The sequence below is a fragment of the Lineus longissimus genome, chromosome 6 (assembly GCF_910592395.1).
Source record: "Lineus longissimus chromosome 6, tnLinLong1.2, whole genome shotgun sequence".
Taxonomy (NCBI): Eukaryota; Metazoa; Nemertea; class Pilidiophora; order Heteronemertea; family Lineidae; genus Lineus; species Lineus longissimus.
The window spans coordinates 15,080,198-15,102,066 of NC_088313.1; the positions used below are offsets into that span (position 1 = coordinate 15,080,198).

Genomic DNA, 21,869 nt, shown 5'->3' on the forward strand with positions numbered 1-21,869 from the left:
AAATGAAACTTTTATTCGTATTCATTGTGACAGTGATTCATTTGTCCTGTGTGCTTCCTTAGATTTTTCATAATCTGGGTCATAATAGTACCTCTTTTTGCACTCAACAACTGAAGATCTACTGTAAATCTGTCAGGAGCTGAACGATTTGCTGATGAGGTAAAGATTGTGTGCTCAAAAAATATTCTGAAATCGACACACAACTAGGAAAAGATGGTGAAGACAGAATTGAGAAAGGAACACTGGAAGCACAATCAGAAGATTTAATCGACACACTACTAGGAACAAATCGGGAAGACGAACCAGACACACGAAAGTTCGAAATACAAGCAGGCGTAAAGCTCTCTGGAGCCATGTACGGCTCCTGACAGATTTACAGTAGGTCTTCAGTTGTTGAGTGCAAAAAGAGGTACTATTATGACCCAGATTATGAAAAATCTAAGGAAGCACACAGGTCAAATGAATCACTGTCACAATGAATACGAATAAAAGTTTCATTTTAAGTGGAATTTAATGACTGTCATTTCACATTTTCCTTGTAAAATGCATTTTGATGTGTACTCTGATCTCGCTTTGACAGGATCCGCCATCTTGGATCAACAAAATGGGTGTGAGAGAGGCCAACTATTTTTGGCCTAAAACCCGATGATACTTTCATTGTCATTCAAATAAAAAGTTATTTTGTGAAAGATTATGACTTGGAATTGTCAAAAATATCAAATTTGGAACAAATACGCTGATAATCTGTAAGTACTATGATCCATCAACAGAATCTAAAAGCCGATCGGCGCATCTCGAAAACCTAAAAAATGGCCTCCACTCTTTGATCAAAATCACCCATTGATATTGATATATAACATTTTCTATTTTCCTTTTTACCACATTACAAGATGACTTTAAAGTATAACATAACGCAATTTGATTGAAAAATATTAAAAAACAAACAAAATGTCAAGCCACCAAATTTAGAGGACCCCATCAACATTTTCATCAGCAGTTTCATCAACAGTTTACACCTTCCCGCTGTTCGTGCGGTTCCAGGTGTATCCAGGGTTGTATCCTGTAGTACACACGGATGTATGCACAAGGAGTGCTAAGAGACGAGATTGCACGCGCACTACCAGTTGTGGAATTCCCCACTTGTGAGTGAGAGAAGTGTAACATGCGATTTCAGTTTCTCCGTTATAAACTCTATCTTACCACAATATGTGTCAATTCTATTTCGGTAGAAATGTGATAATTGAAGGTAATAATCATTGATGTAAGTGAGTATATCCTTTTTATTTCGGAAACTAACCTCTTTTGGGTTTCTTTTCACATTTTCTGTTGTCCTCATCCGGATAATCATATTGCATTAATTAGCCTACATGCAATATGCATGCATAGTGTAGTGTATATATATACAGGGTGGCCCAGAAATATCTTTCCTCCCACAATGATACACAATGATAGAATTTTATTGTGCAGGGGAAAATAAGGTCCTGGGCCACCAAGTGTATACATTGTACTATCGGGGCAATAACATGACAGTATGCAATATGAGAAGACATCAGCAGCCGGTGATCAACCTTTTCGTAGAAGTTTGTTTGGGCAGGCCTACTGATCAGTCATGCACTTTACCTGGAACAAATGGTCTGTCTGCAGACACAGTAGCTTATAGCAATGTCCGAAGTTTCCTTAGGCCTTCTGACAAGTTCTGAGTGTGCACATTTGTTTTTTTTGGTTCACCTGCACCTCTTGAGCAGGTCAGGCAGGGTAAACAAACCATCTTAACAACAGATTTTCACAGTCAAAGACGCCCGAAAATGCCCCAAGAGTTGTTGACATTAAAATCCCCATGACTGTGTTGGACGTGGAGACAAGCACCACCAGTGTTAGATGTAGCCCAAATTCTGAGCATCATCTCCTTCAGTAAATTTCATTTACAGTAGAAGTGTTGGACTTGATGAGTAGACTTTTGCTTAACAATATTTGGGACACACATTAACAGGAAAGTGCCCGCGAGAGGCATATGAAAAAAAACTTTGTCAGACTCAAACTAGGTCATTTCTATTGTAGGTTGTCTGTATTTGTTTGCAATAAGAAAAGGGTTTAGTCATGGTTTCCCTGATACTTGTGATGTGCATTCAGGCCTATAATTCACCTCAGCTTGACCCCTGAATGCCCGAGAGACCCCCTGATGTTGTGTCCCTAAATGATTGACCTGTTGGCAAGTGGGCATATTTAAATACTCTAGAATCCCTGATCCAAGACCTGTTCTGAATATCTAATTTGAACCAGATATTATGATGTTCAATTTGGGTAGAGTATCTACAAGCACAGTGCAAATAGTCCACACTGGTGTCATCAGTTAGTCCTATGAAATATAGGCCTACATACTTTATACACATTGGCCTATCTAGCATTGAAATCAATACCTTATGTGAGTATCATATAACATTGCTCCATGCATTGATATCGAGGCATATCAATGTGTTAGTTTTGATAAAGCGATTGCTTTTGGTTACTTATGTTTTGGACATTGAAGTAGGAGTAAAACTGTTTTCTGGACAATAATATGTAATTTTCAAGGAAATTTATTATGTCATTACATTGCATTCGCCATGTCCATCTTCATGTGGCTGAATATCAGAGCTGCGTATATTCTATAGAAACCTGCTGTAAAGGTTACATTTAGGTAAGCATGGCTTTGAAAAGCCTCAAACACAACATCCATTTTAACTTAATCTGAACATTAGCGGGTCTTCGAGTTTCGACCAGAGGATGGAGTCTCTCTAAAATGTCATTTGATGTCTTGAATATCAGTCTGTTTCACCTGCAGATGACAATTGTAACAAAGTCATGTCAGATATTGCCAGAGACAGGGTGACTTTGTAGGTTGTTGCTCATCTTGACCGCCAAGGATTTCAAGTGTTGCAATCCCATCAATTGACAGACAAATATTAAAAAAAATATTTGTTTATATTCTTGATCTTTACAAAACAGTTTTTGCATTGACAACTTTCCATTCATTATTTGTGAATACACAAAATGTAGGCCTCGGTGTCTGTATGTGATTTAGAAAAAAACCATCAAAAGTGAAACTCAAATTCCCTCTGGTTGGGAATACCAGAATCTATGTACAGTTCCTATTCCGTGTCCGCTAAATATATTTTTGACCCACGTCACTGTTGTCGGCCTAGATAAGGCCAAATAGACTCATTCAAACTCACCGAGGAACATAGCTGCATGTACCCTGGGTGATGCTCTTGCCCTCCCGCCTCAGTTGCTTCATACGGAGTCCTTGCTGAGGGCACTCTGGTCATGCTAGTTTGACTTGTTAAAGATTTTCCTGTCGGGTACCTTTCTTTCCACTTTGGGTAAGGTGTTTCAAGTGGAACCTCCCTTTGCAGTTGCATTGGTGTGTCTATCATGTCTGTAGAGAGAACATCATTACAATATTCAAAGAAGGACACTGATTTTCATGGGCAGATCCACAGGGAGCCTGGTCCTGGAATTTCGTTACTAACCTCTGTAATTTCTGTTTTGTATGTAAACAGGAACTTGGATTGTTTTCTTGTGATTTATCTCTTTTTGCTCCATCGATCTTTTCAGTTTGAGGTGAAGGAACCAGGATGGCTCAGTCGAGCAGAATGGATCAGTTCACCTTTGACAAGATGGGGCGCAATTTGCGAAAGCACCAGTATTTGTTCTGTAGACGCCTCGACGCAGTAGAGGTGCTCCGCCTAATGGGAGACACCCTGACCGAGTCGAACGTGGTAGGTGATTGTATTGTGAGGCTTGACTTACTTGGAGAGGTGGTTGGCCGTGGCTCTGAGAAGTAGGAGTTGCTCTGAGAGATGGTTACAGATTCCGTAAATGCCTTGTCATCAAAGGGATTCAAAGCAATTATGCAGACATGTTGTTTTTGGTAAAGTTTTGCTAGTGCTGGACAGTTAATTTGTGAATATTGTCGTCATGAGCTGTCGTTGGTTTCAGGGTAGCATCAAGGCGAAATACAAGTACAACAGCCCGGATGAAGGAATGGATGAATTCATCGACTTTGTAAAGAAAAAGAAAAGTGCAATGGAACGTTTTAGAAACATCCTGAGGAGTTCCCCCGATTACAATGATTTAGCCGACGTTTTGGAGGAGGGAGTCAGCGCTAGGCCTAGGACTAATGCCGGTAAGTAATTGAGTCTGTGGTAGCATTCTGTCATGTTTCTATCAACTTTCAGTTTTGCTTTGGGTTTAGTGCTGGAACTTCTGTTGTCTTCCCATCCATGTGGCCAAGTCTATTCATAGGCATTGTGGTATAGTCGAGCCAGGTCCTAAAAGGCAACACTGGCTAGCTAGTCAATCATGATATCTTCAAACGTCTTCAGAATTGAATATTGAAGTACTGGCTATGTCATGTCCTGCACGAGTCAATTATCTGTTATCCATGTACAGTAGATCCTCTCTATTAAGGACACCGTCGGGACTGACAAGTGTTGTCCTTAATAGAGAGGTGTCCTGATTAGAAAGGTCAAATTGAATGAAAACAACCAATTTGGGGCCAAAACTAGTGTCCTTAATAAAGAGGTTGTCCTCATTAGAGAGGTGTCCACTGAGGGAAGTTCCACTGTGTTTCTGTACTATACAGAATGAATATTGAATACCAAACCTAACTTTGTCCCGCTCTTCTTCAGCTCAAGCCTCAAATGTTCCTTGTGCAGCTTACAGTCAAAGGCCACCAGCAATGACATCAATCAGGTAAGATTTCCCTTGACTGTCAGCAGAGTATCCGGGTTTCAAAGTTTTAACCCTCAAGACCCAGAGCACATCAGTGACAACCGTGATAGACATGAGATACATTCTTGCCCAGAGTTAATAAATAGCTACAAAATACCCTAAGCTGACAGCACGCCTGACTCCAACTCTGGCATCCAGAAGAGTTCGACAGAACGCCACTCACCATCGAAGTTGGCGTCAAGGGGATCCCGGTGAGCGCACACCAGCGCAGACCAGCCGGACGGAGGCATCTTTTGCCACCACTTTAACCCATCCTTGTCCAAGTGATTGCATTTATCATGGTGCTGCAAGCTTTAAACAGGGCATGTACCCTTTAATTGCCCTTTTCACTTCGGAAATGTGCAAGTTTCAAGGCTTTCTTTCTCCTTTTCAGGAGCCAGCAAACTACAAGGGAGCGAAAACCTACAAAAGACACGAAACTGACAGATCTAGATCAAACTGTGTTCTTAAAATTAAGTGAAAATTTACAGACAACTGCTAGTGATATACCGGGCATGGAATGCAGTTGGAGAGCTTTAGCAGCCGAACTAGGTAAGTCTCCGACATGTGACAGAAATCAGTGATCACAAGTTAAAGGTTTTACCTGCAGCCAAGAGATGTTTTAGTTCATGTTGCAGCAACAAATAATTGTGTGGCAGTTGATGAGGACTCCTGGATCAATGTTGCTGAATAGACTTTGATGTGGAAGTTCAGAGTTTGAAAGGAGTTTCATGCATGATAAATTTTCTTCTTGCAGGATTCACTCACAGAAAGGTTTCTCTTATTGGAAAAATGAATGATCCTGTCGATAAACTCCTACAATATTGGATCCAGGCCGATGGCGAATGCTGCACGTTAGGAAAGCTTATGTTGCTACTTCAAAAAATTGAGAGATATGACATCATCAGTGAGATTGAGAATTGCACCGGATACCAATATGAATCTCAGTTACATCTGGTAAGTATCGCAAACTGGCATATATTTTCACGGGCGTTACGCTTTCGTGGATTTCGGATATAGCCTAGATTCACAAAACAAAAAATCGATTAAAAAAATTTATCTCCAATTGGAGAACTGAGAGTAATTCCATAATCTGCAAAAATAAAAATTCTGAAATTTTAAAAAATTTTCAGAAATTTTTATTGGTTACTGAAATGAAAAGGAGCAGAAATTTGGCACTTTATTGTGTCTGTTTACGACAGTTATGTCGGTTTTGATCCTTTAATCGCAAAATGATAGTGATGAATTTTGCACATGATAAACTGTACATTTACCTTGTGTATAAAGTGTAACAGTGACGCAGCTGTTTTTCAATCAATAACAATCACATTACATGTGTCTGTCTGCTATGATAATAATTTTCATGAAATTGTCCATTTTCCAATATGCACCATCTGCTGATGCTCTGCATCTCGCGCAGCAATTTTCAACGTGATAGTTATACTATCCTAGTTGCAATAACAACCTGCCACTTAATTTTTGTAAAGGTCACCTTGCCCATCAGTGCTACAAGATATATATATCTATGGATGCCATCGTGATATTCATGCATGTGGTCAACCCTAAAATCAAGAAGTGAGCTATCAAGCATTTGTTGCATTGCAATGCAATGAAGTACACATCGTGATAGAATATGGTGTCGAACTAATGTCACATTTAACAACCAATGAAGGCATATCGTACAGCGTAGATCATCAAGGCAGTAAATCAGAAACAAAATGACCCTAAGAAGGAGGTTAGAGGATTCATATTTATATTCCGTAGTTCGATCGTATGAGCCAATCAGACCGATTCGTGACTGGCCCCATCGTCTAACCAACAAGACCATGTCAAAGGTTACCATTCCACTCTCCGTGAGCAACCAACATCCATTTCCTCAGTTTCGGCACTCTTAGCTTCAGGTTCATCGCTTTTAACCTTTTCCATATCCACCATTCTGTGAATGTTTACCCTTGATAGGTCATAGAAAATGGTTTACAAGAATAACCTGTTTGAACCTAATGGACCAGAACACCATCCTCAATTAGCAATGCCCATATTGATTATTTATCAGGCTCATTGGCCATCAATAATTTTCCCCTATGTCTTCATGGTGATCTATAGACTTGTTTAACCCATTCAGGGTTGCTGATAAAAAATGATACCCTTGGGACTAACAAGTGCTGTCCTTATGTATAGAGACTAAGACAAGAGAGGTGTCCTGATCAGAGAGGTCTAATTGAATGGAAACAGCGAATTCGGGACCAAAACTAGTGTCCTTGGTAGAGAGGTTGTCCTTAATAGAGAGGTGTCTGTTAAGGCAGGTTCTACTGTACATACCCATTTGCAAACCTGGGTTATGTATATTTGTTATTGATTTCAAACAAAAACTCTTGTAATGACCTCCCAGGTCAAACTACCAGATTATGCTTAGCCATTTACCCACACTCGTCCTTATGAGACAGGTCGGGTATTCGCTCTCAAATTCTATACCTCATTGAAGGCGTAAAGTGCTTAATACTATTTCATCAAAGTCGCTCTCCGCTTCATGCAATTGTTCCATTTATCATGTGAAGGACTGAGTCAACATACCCAGGAGAGAAATGATTAGCAATTCTACTCGATTTGACTTATTCCACTCTGTGTCAATAGTCGGGGTGATATCGATGGTGATATGGTATTGAATACTGATAGTGGTGTACTATGGAAGTGCTGTTGCATAGATTTCTCAGGACATTGCTATTATACTGGTACATGACATTTACACATCTCTGGAAATCTCACGCATCATTAATCCCTCATTTCAGAAAATGATTTGACATGACAGTAAATCCACTCCTTTCTCCATTCTGTGCAAACATTGCAGTTATATGGATATAATTATCTATCTCTTGGAATGGTCTCGTGCATCAGCCCTTTATATCAGAAAGCAGTATGAACTGACAGTGCTTGAAAAGTAGCCAATTCAATTGCAAATATCAGCCAGATTTTCCAATAAGCCTCCATGTGTCTTGACCAAATGATATTTGGTTGCAAAATTTCCTTGACTTTCACTTCACTGATTGCCATAAATACTTTTAATTCAATTCAGTTACAATTGAATTGGCCAATGACGGAGTCACTAGGTCAATAAACCCAATTGATCCCTAACCGTAGTGGCACATAAACTGCTCATTCCTCCTAGGAGGAGGAACCCTTTGTGGTAAATAACACCTCCAAGTGCAGGGCAAATGCTAAAAGAAGAAAAATATTAAATGCCAGAAGAATCATTTTGATGCTACAGCTAGGATAGCTGTCAACAAAGGTTTTTAAGCACTGCCTGGTGAGAACTCGGTTGACCCTGAAACCCATTACATAACTCAAGTCACTTTGGTACCTAAGTAGTTTACTCATTCGTGTCATTTCAGAGGCGAGATGATGCGCACACCGCCTCAAGAGAGATGACATCACCTTCAACACAACAGAGCTCGACGGCACCTGAACGCCCGGACGTACCACTGGCGATGTTGGGGCACATTGAACGTACGACCGAGCTTGTCAACCAGACGCAGCAAAATCTAGAAGATGTTGATGGTAAAAAGAGCACTGTTGTCAGTGTAGAGCCTGAGGAAGCTGAACAGAAGTCAGTGCCTCTTGTAAGTTCAAGGTCAAGGGACAGTTCAAGGTCAAAGGAAAGGTCATCTGTCAAGGACACTAGTGTTAGTGCTGTTGCCATGGAAGCGGACAATAAACGGAGGGATTCCACGGTCAGTGTTACGACACATCAGCCTGATCGAACGGGACCGGCGCCAGCTCAGGAAAGCGAAGAACCGGGTTCGTTTCATCCAGACTTTAGTAACGAGAGTCCTCTGCAGGCGGCGCAGTTGCAGGAAGAAAAGGAAATTCTTGCGAGGAGTGGGGAAAATGTGTTAGAATCCGTTCCTGGCCAAAACAGGATGGAATTGAGTGCACGCCCAGGATATTCAAATGTATCTTTGACTCACAGCATTGATGATAATGACAATGATAGTATCAAAATGTGTTCGCTGCGAGGTTCTGTTAGTGATGATTCGATTACGAATCGAACTGAACAACATAGTGCTGACGTTGAAAAGGGGATGTTAGAAAACGTGCAGAGGGATAAAAGGGAAAAAGCCGAAATAAATGAGTTAATTTCTTTGAATGTGCGGGGCAGTCAAGAAATCCGGGAACAGGGTCAAAGAAAGGATTCAGTTTCATCTCATGAACTGGTTTCTGCTCAAGACTCTGGCAATTCTCAAGTCAGTTTGGATTCTGCAGAAAATAGACAGACTAAAATTAAAACTGTTTTTGGTGACAATTCAAGTTCGAATGATGCACAATTTCATGTAAGTAACCCAAGTGTTCTAATTTCTGGTGAAGTTGAGTCAGGAGGTCATGTGAATTCAGGGGCTTCTCAGTCAAGGTCTTGTGAACAAAGTGAGTGGTCAGCTTTAACTAATTTTCAAAGGTTTAAGATACTTCTTGAAGCAGAGGCCAACCAAAATGGGTCGCTAGATTTGAGTTCAGCTCAAGGACAAAGTGCCCTGAATCAGCCAGTATTACAACGTGATCTCAGTTCAAAGAAGACGCCAGTAACTGAGGAAGATTATGATGAAAATGGGCTAAAGAATGACCGTGCTAATGGGTCTATGTCTGAGGATAGCCACCCTGAACAGACCATTGCTAAGTCATTGGGAATGGAAATTGGTATTGCTGGAGCTGAAGGGGGCTCTCAATTATTTTCTGAAGCTCAGAACCTGTCTGATGGTGTTTCATCTAGTTCTCGTCAGCCTATTGCTGATCAGACTGGTGTTAAGTCAGTGGGACTGGAAGTTGGTATTGCACAGACTGAAGGGGGCTCCCAATCATGTTCTGAAGCTCAGAACCTGTCTGATGGTGTTTCATCTAGTTCTAGTCAGCCTAGTGCTGATCAGACTGGTGTTAAGTCAGTGGGACTGGAAGTTGGTATTGCACAGACTGAAGGGAGTGTTGAATCTGGTTTTGAGCACCCAGGAGAACCTGGTCAAGTAGTGACAGGAAGTGTTGAAAAGGAATCGGAAACTTTTATACCTAATCAACAAGATTTGACATGCGAAGTCAACGGAAATCGGCAAAGTTCAGATGCGGACATTGGTAGTTCTTTTGGGTGTAGTATGTTGAAGAAAAGTGGGTGTATCAAACCTGTTTTGAATGTTGAGGAGTTGCATGATTTAGAAGGAGCGAAACAAGCAGGTCTTGTTCAGGATGTATCCGATAGTGGTAAATGCAGTACTTATTGTGGGGATGAGGATTGTAGTCTGCATAAGGTCTCTGCTGATGGGCCAGTTGAGGAAGTGGAAGTTGTTGCCAAAAATGATGGTGAAACAGGTGAGGATAAAATAGGTGAACTCGAAGCTGTACGTGCCAAGACTGAGGAAATCGATGTTGGTTGCTCACAAAGAGAGGAATTTAAAAGTGATGATGCCAAGACTGAGGACAATAGTTTGCATACTCAGTCAGAGAGTGAGCCTAATTCCATGCGAGTAGTCATGTCAGAGTGCAATGGAAATGAGTGTGGAGGAAGTGACCGTTCGAGTTCAGCAGTAGTGATCGATCCTCTTGCCCTCCCTCGTGGTGCAGAAGTTGGTCCTGAGCCTGAACAGTTCGGCGATACAATGGATTTAGGACAGGATTCACAATCTCGTCAGTCTAGAAATGAACAGATGACTGGCATGAACTGTTCTGATGAAGAACAGGTGTCGACCTCTGTGTCTGACAGAGGCGTCTGCTCTGTTCAAGATTCACTGTTTTCTTCAATGCCAACCAATGGGGTTGAACTCTTTCCAACGTCTGCTCAAAGAAGTCTCCCTCAACTGAACACAAACAATAACAGCAGACAGCAAACCACTTTCCTGCCTCAGCCACAAGATTTGCATGACAACAGTTCACCGGTGATTTCCAAATCTTCGAAACATTTCAAGTCTAAGGAATTAGAGGGACAGGAATCAGTCACAATGCAAAGGACCCCTTCTCCTATATTGGCACAGTCTCATCAAAATGAAAGCCAGAATAATGATTCCAGTGATACCCTTTCTCAGCATTCCATAACATTAGAACAGGGTGAAGAACTGACAAAGCCTGCAGAAAACAAATGTGGAGAGTCGGACAGTTGTAAACGTAAATGCGTTAGCCTAGACACCAGTGTCGCTGATGTCTGGGAAGCTGGAATTTCAGCCACTGAATGCCCTGCAAAAACTTTTGTAGTCAGGCGAATTGAGCTTTCAGCAAGCGTGGATTCAGAAATAGGTCATGAGCCTGATTTTCAGCAAGAGCCCAACTCCAGAATACGAAGATCTGAACCCGTGTCATACGAAGACTCCGTTGAAGAGTTAGGGCAGGGCTTTGAGCCTGAATTGCGCCCGTGCTGTGAGAACGTTGTGACTATTGGAAGGGTTGAAGTCATTCAAAATCTCCCCATCAGAAAAGCGAGAATCAGTCGAGTCCAATTTGAGACGGATGATGAAGGTCTCGATCTCGATGAGGAGGCATTGGAAAGGCACCTCAAGGTTGACTTTACGGGTGGATTAGGTCACACTTTTAGGTCAACTGAGGATGTCCATTGTGGCCCAAAGAATACAGCGTCAGTCCTTGAGATAAACAAAACAGACCAAATGAAAAGGTCTGCATCGTATGACGACATCACCCCAATCGCACGGAAACGACTCCAAAGAATACCATCGAAAGAAGAAGGTGACTCTGTTGGATGTTTTCCTAAGAAGATGTCCTTTCTTGGCTGTTGTACGGGGGGAAAATTACCAAAGTTTACCAGCAAGCCTTTTAAGCAGTCGGATATTTACAAAAAGTGGATGTCATTTTCCTGGCAGAGGGAGGGTGGAAGGAAGTCAACTGCAAGTGAAAGCGACAAGGAGACAATTTCCAATATGTCCATTCCTGATCCAGATATGCATCTAAAGGAGCCTGTCTATCCGTCTTGCAAAACTGAGGCCAGTTCGAATGAAACTCTTGAACTTGATGTTGATCCTTCGCTCGTTGGAGACTCGGGAATCGGAACAAGCGAAAACACAATGCTGACAGCGTCACGAACACTGTCGGACTATTCAGAGGACGTTAGCACATCTGCTGAACTAAATTTGCCTCCTCGGAGTCGAAAACAAAGAAGTTTGACAGAAATATTTGATAGCCTTCCTGATGGATCTAATTCAAGGCACATTGAAACGACGCGGGGCTGGGATGTGATCTGGCAAAACGGCACTCCTGTTGGAAGCCTGACGTGCCTCACAGATGAACATCATTACAAATCAAACAAGGAATGTGCTGGGAAGAATGGTGGCAATTCTGACGCACCCAAAAAATCCGAAAAGCGTAGCGATGATGACCCGAATCCAGATTTAGAATCATCAGGGTCACACAGTGAGCTAAATGTAACTGATTCTAAAGAACCAGGGCGAGACCGATGTTTTTCTCTCGACACTTGGATTAGCGATGACATAGAGGCCTCCCTGAGTGGAATTGAAGAAGTATCAAGCCCGTCGTCTGCCCTTCCACCAAAGCAGACTAAAACTGGAAAAGAAACTACTTCTTCTTTCGGTACCAGGTCTGAGCAGCAGAGGAGAAAAAGAGATGCTCCCAAGAATATCCCCATTCGGTTCTTACATGTAGTTACTTCAACTCCTGTTAAAGGTGATCAAGTCAAGCCAAACATGAATGCAGATGTTGGCCAACGGAAAGGAAGTGGAAAGCGGGGCAAAAAGGGAACTCTCAAACCACTCTCTCTAAGTCCAGAAAAGATCCGGAGCAGACAACCGGCTACGAGCCCATCCTCCTCTCACTCTCATTCTGCCAAGTTCTTGTATGATCATTGGAGCCCATCACCTTCAAGGTCATCCTCGGAGGTCGGTCCAGCAGAAAATCAAGGAGCTTTAGAACAAGAAACGTCTGCTTTCAATCAACGTACGCCAAGTGCTGAAAATCTTGTAAATCTTGTACCAGGTATGACATCTTATATTCACAACATTGAAAAGACTGTTGTTGATCTCACAAACGAAGGTGCCTCCTTTCAGCAAAATCAGCCAGGGGAGTTAGTAACACCATCATCATCGCAGACATATCTTAGGAAGTCATCTGATGGTGAATGTCAATCTTCTCGAAAATCATCAACATCAGGAAACAAGGGCACAGTCACAACTGCCCCTACAAGCCCTGCCAAAAGAGTGGTTTCTAGCCCTTTAGATGATAAAACAAGTGCAGCTGGAAGTTCTTACGCTTTGAAGCAGCCATCTTCTTCACCCTATACTGCCAGAAAACATACCGATTTCGGGGAAACTATTGTGACTCGTATGGTTATGCCAGATTCTAACACATCTGATAGAGTTTCACCTCCTGGACAGAGATCACTTCGTGCTAGTCAAACGCCTCAAGGACAGCAAAGGCCTTTGAATCAGAAAGTTGGTGTAGAATTTGGTGTAACTCCTAATGTTATACCTACAACACAGATCGTGTCGACTCCTGCTGTTGCTGTGATTATGGAAACTGTGTCGGAGATGTCAGGTGAAGTAACTGTGTCGTCTGCCAACACAACTCTGGGTTCTTCTGGTTCAAATAATCAGCCCTCCTCTTCCCACGCAAATACTCCAGTGGTTCAGCTGGAGCCTAAGAACACTGATGCCGGGGGCAGGGAAACAAGATATGTTGGACAGTCTGCAGCAAAAATGGCTTTTTTGTCTGGGAAAACAGTAAGGGACCCGATGAATGGGAACAAATACTTCTACCAGTTTAAAAATCAATGGGCCGATTCAAAAGTTGGTGAGACAAAACCATTTCAAGGGGACTGTTCACCATGTGATGTACAGGATGATAAAAATTCTGGTGAAATAGACTCAAGCTCTGAACATTTACCAAGTGAATCAAAAACAGCAAGTAAAGTTACCCAGAATGTGTCGGCTGCCAATGATCACTCCACAGGTGCTCATGAAAAGGGAAGGAGAAACTCTGATAGTGCTGTGCCACCACTTGGAAAGCGGTGGACTCCCCAGGCAAGACATTTAGAAGGGGCTGTTGGTGGAAGGGAAACCTCTGCGTCGTCATCCGGCAAGAAGGATCAAACAGGTGCCAAGGGAGAAGGAAGGAGAAAGTCTTTCGGTTCCGATCAGAGGAGAGGAAACTTGAAGACCAGTCAGTCTGTAGATGGCACTATGGCAGGGCCGAGTCATGTCTTTGATATTGGTATTGGAGCTCTCCGGTGTGCTATGACTCCGACAGGGATTGACATCGGCTTGAAGTTGAGCAGTCCTGGCGTTAGGCGGCATGTTCTTGGGCAACCAAGTGAAGAAAATCAAAGGAGATTGCAAATATCTAATCGGGAGGATACCATGAGCGGTGTGAAAGAATCTGGACAGGGTTCAAGTAGCAGCCCAGAAAGTTCTGTTGAGACCCAAGACAAGAAAAACAGTGAGAGGTCAACGCTCAGAATTGAAGGCAGTAACACATCTGAAGTTGGAAAAGGACAATCAGAACTCCAACATTTTGAAAATGTCAGCTCTCAAGAGGAAGCTGTACCTGCTACCGAGGTTGTGCAAGATTCACCACTGGCTTTATGTTCACAATCGCCAGTCATTCTTCAACCTTCAAGTTCTCCTCGTGACGTTCCATCACACATTGTGCCTGCTCCAAGTTCTGATGCCTCTGACATCATTGCGCCTGCACCTGCTCAAAGCGCTGCTGCTAGTGACCATGAGCTTTCTGCCATTGCACCTGCTCAAAGAGCTGCTACAAGTGACCTTGACCTAAGTGAATCTGCACCTGCTCCCCGAGTTGCTGCCTCTCACCTTGACCTAAACGAAACTGTATCTGTTCCGCTGGTTGATGCAAATAACCATGTCCCTAGTACACATTCGCCTGCTCCCAGAGCTGCTGCCAACAACCGTGACCTCAGGACGTTTGCTCCTGGCCCCAGAAGAACTCTGGGAGTACCCCGGATGAGTTCTGCTCAAGGAGGAGATGAAAACAACAATGTTGATGAGAAAATGAGGAAGCAAAGTCCCGAATCTGAGCGGATGCAAGAACTTCGGGAATATCAAGAAACCGGAGAGGAGAGAGGAGATACTATACCTGATGCACGAATCATTTTTGGAATGGAGCAGGATATCCAGACTGGATCAAGTCCCGACTTTGTTGCTGAGGAAGCCTTGGAAGTTGAAGTTCAGATTGATGCTAGAACTGATGTAGGCCTACCAGTCGTTGCTGAAACAGAGGCTGCCATTGAAAATGTAGCAATCATTGATAATAACACCATGGACAAGGCAGTTGAAATGGACCAGAACGTCAATGCACAAGTTATCACTGAAGTTCAGCCTTATGTCGAGACTACGAAAGCTGCTATTGCCATAACAAGTACAGTTGAGAAGGTCCTTGAAGCTGATAGTCCAGTTGTTGCTGAAACCCAATCTGAGCCTGTCATGGCGATAGAGGCAAGGACTGATATCATGATGGAAAATACCATGGACAGTGAGGTGGAAATTGTCAGCAGGGCTGATAGTCAGTCTGACATTCAACCTGCCATTGCTGTTGTTGTCACAGAGGATGCCCGAGGAAAAGAAGTTCATGCGCACATACCAGTCATTGCTGAAACGGACCCTGACCAGGTGTTTGAGACAGAAGAAAGGGCTGATAGTTTGATGGAAGATGCATGTTATATTGAAAAGGTTGAGGTGGTCGATCATGGGGCTGATTCACCAGTCATTGCTGCAACTGAACCTAATCTTGCGACTAAAGCCCAGGTGGATGCAGAGGAGACTGTAGGAGATAGGCTTGAAATTGATGGCGAGTCTGACACACCTGTTGCTGCTGCTGGGGAACCTTACATCCCAACTGAGGCAAGGGCTGATGCAAAGGAGACTGTTGAAGATAGCGTTGAAATAGAGAGTGAGTCTGATGCACTACTTTCTGCTACTGTGGAGCCTGGCAATGCATTTGATCAATGCGAGCCATTGAATGAAATGAAGACAACGCAATCAAAAGCATTTGATGATAGTGGCATTGGTTTGGCAGCTACATGTCTGAACCTTGACCTGGCCTCAACTAGTGCCAGCTCATTACCAGATATCATCAACTTGACAAAATCTGGTTCATTTGAAGAAGAGTCTCTTGGGGATGATGACGCAGCCGGGCGGAGTCTTCCCGATGTTGTGGTGTACACAGGCAGCGTAGCAGAAAATAACCCCACATCCGAGTTGTCACCGCAATTGAAAGAAGCAGACAATTTGCATCAGAACCCTAGGCTTTCATTTGGTAAATACTTAAAAGGTGATGCTGTGGCTGAGGCAAATGAATCAGATTTGCCGGATGCAGACGGTGATGCTAGCACAAGTACCTTTGGCCAAGTGACTGCGAGTTCAGAATTGGGGGAAAGCTCTCGCGTTTCATTGCAGGATGATGTCCGTGACAGTCTACATGAATCTCCTGATAAACTTCCTGCTCAAACTCCGCAAAGTTTATCAGGCGGTGATATCAGGGAAGAGACCTGCCACTGGGAGAGCCTGCCATTCGAAAGGGATGTGGGGTCAGCACCTACACAGTCAGGCAGTTTTAACATCGATCCTCCAACAGTTGCAGGAATCAAGTTACCACAGTTTGTCAGCTCGATAACCAAAGGCAGGAATAATGAAGGTGTTAGGGGAAGAGAAGGATCTATTGAAAAACAAGTTGGCAGAGTCGAAAAGGAAACAAGCAAGGCTCAGGATGTGGAGGACGAGATAACTGGAGATGTGCAGCAGATAACAACTTTTTCTTCTCGAGCAGAGACTTCTGCTGTCCCTGAACATGGTACAGATCGGTCTTGGTATCCAGAGCAGACGTCTGGTGATATGACTGTGCGTCCGTGTGTCAATCAACAAACAGTAACGGAGGATGCACTGACGTCTGCCTCACATTCGGATGAATTTGGCCAACGATTGCAAAGTAACCGTAGCTACCACCAACAGGACCTGAACAGGCCTACAGTGCTGCAAGATATGATCAAAGTACAACAAGAATATGGCAGCCATACAGAGTCTAGCAGGGATGCTGTTGGACCAACTCTGAGTCATTATCGCGAACAAGAGGATTCCATGACTTCACATTCAACGCATCAAGGAACTTTGCAGTTACAGACTGCAACAACCATGGAGTCTGCAAGAGACGATTCTGGACCCGTCATAAAAGGGGCATGTCATTATCCACAACAAGATTCGGCAAACTGGCAATCACCCAGGTTGTCAACTCATCAGGAAACGTTGGAGTTTCAGAACGTGTCAAACTTGGGGTCAACAAGAGACAATCCTGGACCTATTCTTCAAGGGGCATGTCATTACTTGCAACAAGACAATTCGGAGTTCACAGCACCAGCCCAAGATCAGGTCATGAACTTTGCTCAGTTTCAGGAAATGGTGAGTCAGTTGGACGATAGTAATCAGTATAACATTCCTAACATCCAGGCAGAGGTACAACCTCTTGACGATGATGCGTATGATATATGTAGTATCATTGTTGATGAGATATTCAACAAGGCCATGGCGTATATCGAAGATCGTGAGATGAGGATTTTCTCAGCATTTGGAATTGCACAGCGTCCTCAGTCAAGGGTTTTTACTGCTGCTGGTGCAGCAAGGGGGCGATCTATGGCGCATGGCATTATGCTTCCTGGAGTCGAATCTCGTTTGATTCCTGTGGGTGAGCAAGAATTAGACGGCGTCGAGACGGAACAGACTATCGCCCTGGGTGACGCTAGTGATATTGTTGAAGGGGCCACAAGTGGAGAGGTTGAGCCTTTGGATGAGAAGGGGTTAATCAAAAAAAGTGTAGACATTTGTAAAAAGTTTGCGCCCTACGCTGCGGGTTCAGCCACTTTTGGTACATTGGCGTATTTGATGTATAAAAAGTTGAAGATGACTTGAGTGTAAGCATGCAGCATGAATCAAAAGAGAACAATCCCTGTTAGGTATGTTTGGGGAAAATGAGAAAATTGCTTCATCGGGGCTGAAATACATTTTCGAAATTGATCATGAATTCACTCTGTAAATTGAATGTGATGGCTTTGATAAACTGGCTCAAGGTGATTTCAATATGACTCTTCTCTGATAATGTTACATTGTATGAATTTATGGTTTCCAAATGTGATAATATCACATGATTTATTGATATCATTGATAAAATATGCAGTTTGTTGACCAACCATACTCTTGGCAGTATTGTTTCTTGTAAGGAGACTGATAGTTTGGGGATGGGGGTTTTAAAAACTTGAAAAGTTTATTGTTAAGGTCTGTGCTGCATAACTCAGAAGCACTCCAACATGTCATTTTGTGATAGTTGATTGATTAATTTTCATTGGCACTGATTATTTTGTGATAATGAGCATGAAATCCATTGTTTCCAGTAGTGTCTTAAATTGATCTGTACAAGATCCAGAGATTTCCAAAAGCATAATTTGAGGTATTCACCAGTTAAAAATCTGAATTCTGCATCCCATTGTGCTAATTTGCAATCGGCCAGTCAGAGGCTCTTTTTGGGTCAGTTACAGTCAAATTTGCTTTTGCATATTGGCACTTATGCAGTTTTAATGCTCTTGTGATGAATTACTGTTTAAATACATGATTGTTACTCAGTTTGTTTTTTCGGTATGCAATCTCAGTTACTGTAAAATTAGTCAGGAGTAGTTTTGACTGACTTGATGGCACAACTGCTTCTGTAATGATATATTCCATTGCGATTCATCCGTCACCTGTCAGTTATGTGATGGCTCCTGGCTGAGTTAACAGTAGGCATTATGGATACTGTAAAATCGGTCAGAAGCCATTTCATTGACTTACCTGATGACACCACTGCCTCTGTAATGATATATTCCATTACGATTTAGCTGCCACCTTGACAGTCGCAACAGATCCTGACTGAGTTTACAGAATGTGATCAGAATACATTTTAAATGTGTTGATGCTATGCCTTATTGCAAGTGTAAGGGCCTTCTAATTTATTCGAAAATGAGATGCCCATTAAATGGGACAGCATTCATCATGTACAGAAATGACAGCATCCGCCTGTTAATTTATCATCATTTATTTATTACATGTACACAACATTACTTTGCCAATTTTTTGCCTGACTTGCACTTTGAGTTAAAGAATATCATAAGTAGTGGTGTCAGTTTATTCCATTCTATTTAGATTCTGAAGTTAAATGATCATGATAGCAATAGTTGTAGACATTAAGGGCCGAATTTACGAAGGGTGTTTAAGAGTTAGACGCGTGTAAATTCTACATAATCAGTTTCAGGGTCTAATGCGGTTTTCATGAAGAAACCCTGCAAGGCCCTGACTCTGTCTATTCAGACATTAAACGCTGTTTTAAGCTAAACACCCTTTGTAAATTCGGCCATAAGTGTTTTCCTTATATTGTCCGAGGTAAACTGGTTTGAAAAACTTGGACATGTCCGAAATTAAAACCCTCAAAACTTTGTTCCAGATTGAGTTAACTGTACCTTGATATCAGACTTAAACCCAAATCTTTAACATCTGTAATTGAGAGAATTTTAAGGTGGTGTGGTGCTGATGATTTTTGAAGATTTGAGTGATTGTGTTCAAAACTCTATGTGATGTTAAGGACTTTTTGATAATGACCAAAGATTATTTTGTTAGAGTTTTGAAACTCATTCCTGTGATGCAGTCGTGTGTTCACCAGCACTTTCTGGGTTTTGTGAGCCGCACAGCTTTGCTGGCGTTACATTTTTGCGGATGTCGCGAATAACCTGGGTTCGCGGAAATAAAAATTGCCAAAAAATATTTTTTGATAAGACATTTGTAGTAATCGCAACATTAAAAAACATGAAAATTATGTCTGTATGAAATGCAAAAGTAAAGAACCAAGATAATTTTGTGATTTACAGTATCTGTGTACATTCTATGTTTGCCATGATTGTGTGCTGTGGGGTGTCTTTGGCAAACATTGGCAAACTTATGAATATAATGTGACAGGTTTTGCTAAGGCATGTGATGGAAAGGGAGCTGAAGTTCTCTCTAGCGAGTCGATGTTCCCTCTCTGGATATTAGGTCCAATATATACGTACGGAGCTGGCATGCTGGTCAAAGCCTGTTTATTTGCGACAATTTGCATCAGAAATCACCTTTCTCTGAGCCAGGCCAAAGACCTAGAGTTGACCTGTGTTATTCCCGCTTTAATAGTGGGGAACTTATTCACCTGGATGAAGTTGTTGAAATGAAATAATAAGTTACAGAAATCATATGCATGTTGTTGTCTTTATTTTGAATTGTGTGATATCACAACCTCCACACTAGCAGGGCGAGTGTGTCGATCTGAACACCTGCCATGTTACACTCCTCTCGAAGTGTTTGAGCACAATAACCGTATTCTTACCTTTCACAATTCGAGCTTTTACCTTTTGCAAATTGTCTGCTGTCCAAATGGCTTGATATGTTTGGAGGTGTCACTCCATGCTCAAGGACAATATTCACACCCAAGCCTGGACACTTTGTCCTCAAGGACACTATTCTCATCCTGGACACATCATCATCAAGGACATTAATCACATCCTGGACACTTCATCCTCAAGGACAACATTATTCACACCCTGAACAAATGGCCCCATATTCCCCATAAGGGAGCTATTCACACCACTGCCTGGACATTTTGTCCTCCAGGACACCATTCACATCCTGGACACTTCATCCTCAAGGACATTATTCACACCTCTGCCTGGACATTTTGTCCTCCAGGACACCATTCACATCCTGGACACTTCATCCTCAAGGACATTATTCACACCACTGCCTGGACATTTTGTTCTCCAAGACACCATTCACATCCTGGACACTTCATCCTCAAGGACATTATTCACACCACTGCCTGGACATTTTGTCCTCCAGGACACCATTCACATCCTGGACACTTCATCCTCAAGGACATTATTCACACCACTGCCTGGACATTTTGTCCTCCAAGACACCATTCACATCCTGGACACTTCATCCTCAAGGACATTATTCACACCTCTGCCTGGACATTTTGTCCTCCAAGACACAATTCACATCCTGCACACTTCATCCTCAAGGACATCCCATACAGCCCAACAGCTACATGATAATTGTGACTGCAGTGATTATTCTGATATGAAGCAAAACTAATGTCCTAACTTTAGCAACAAATTATGAAAAGGTACACTTTTTTCTCAAAGTCGCTTTGGGCAATTTCATTAGATATTCACGAAATTTCGATCCTTTGGCAATCAATGGGTTAAATGGGTCTTTATCCCAAATCCTGGCGTTCAGTTGATACAGATGGGGTCTATCCATATAAGTTATGAAAATATGAAGAAAATGCAAATATTTTGATATCGTGGCCAATCTATCATTTCACATCAGCAAATACCATTTTTCAACCAAATATCACCAAATTTGATAACACAAAATGGGGAAAAATTACTGGCATAGTATTTGCTGATGTCCAAACATGGTGCATGACAAAATTCAGGTCAAAAGGCCCACTGCTTAATAGTTTTTCAGAAATAAGGCAAAAAATGTCAAAAGTCAACCTTAAAGCAGAATATGTGGCCTTGGATCCAGGTTTTGGTATTTGTGAATTTATACATTGGTATAGAGCTAAAGCATGCATAAGGCCTGGATACCAGGTATTTTTGAAGTGGTCAGCATCCGCTAATGGTACATGATATTGCGCTGAAATTTTACAACAGGCAAGATTAAGGCAAAAACTGTATTGTGTTAAAAGGAAACTATGATATCTTCACTCGTTTGGTGATAAATTGCAATATATCGTAAAACGATAAATTGGATTGTTATCAAAATTATCTGGATTTTTGGAAAATTTCAAATTCCTATCCCTACTAAGGGTGCTTGGTATAAGATGTGTGTAGGGATTTCAGATCAAAATCTCATAAGCATACGGAATTGTGAGCGAGTGAATTATCAAAATATCATGAATGAAAAAATACTTTTTGGAAATAATTTTCTGATCAAAACTGGCCAATTTGAAAGAGTATATATTGAACCATGGAATAAATGTGTAAAAGCCCCGATTTTTTTTATAAGGGCTGAAAAAAATCATTATTTCAACGGAATATCACCAAATTTGATAATTTC

At 42.1% G+C, this 21,869-nt stretch overlaps 1 protein-coding gene across 3 annotated transcripts; it reads left to right on the plus strand.

Moving 5' to 3' along the window:
• The first annotated feature begins 713 nt into the window (after positions 1-713).
• Positions 714-19,951, plus strand: LOC135488926 (uncharacterized). Of its 3 annotated transcripts, none has more exons than XM_064773889.1 (7): positions 714-746; positions 3,595-3,758; positions 3,979-4,165; positions 4,671-4,734; positions 5,147-5,304; positions 5,510-5,709; positions 8,139-19,951. In XM_064773889.1, the coding sequence occupies exons 2-7, from the start codon at positions 3,615-3,617 to the stop codon at positions 17,658-17,660; spliced, it is 10,275 nt and encodes a 3,424-aa protein (XP_064629959.1). In that variant the 5' UTR covers positions 714-746; positions 3,595-3,614; the 3' UTR covers positions 17,661-19,951. The 3 variants fall into 3 exon arrangements, with proteins under 3 accessions (XP_064629959.1, XP_064629956.1, XP_064629957.1); XM_064773886.1 differs by lacking the exon at positions 714-746 and adding an exon at positions 1,145-1,265; XM_064773887.1 differs by lacking the exon at positions 714-746 and adding an exon at positions 1,157-1,261.
• The last annotated feature ends 1,918 nt before the right edge of the window (positions 19,952-21,869 follow it).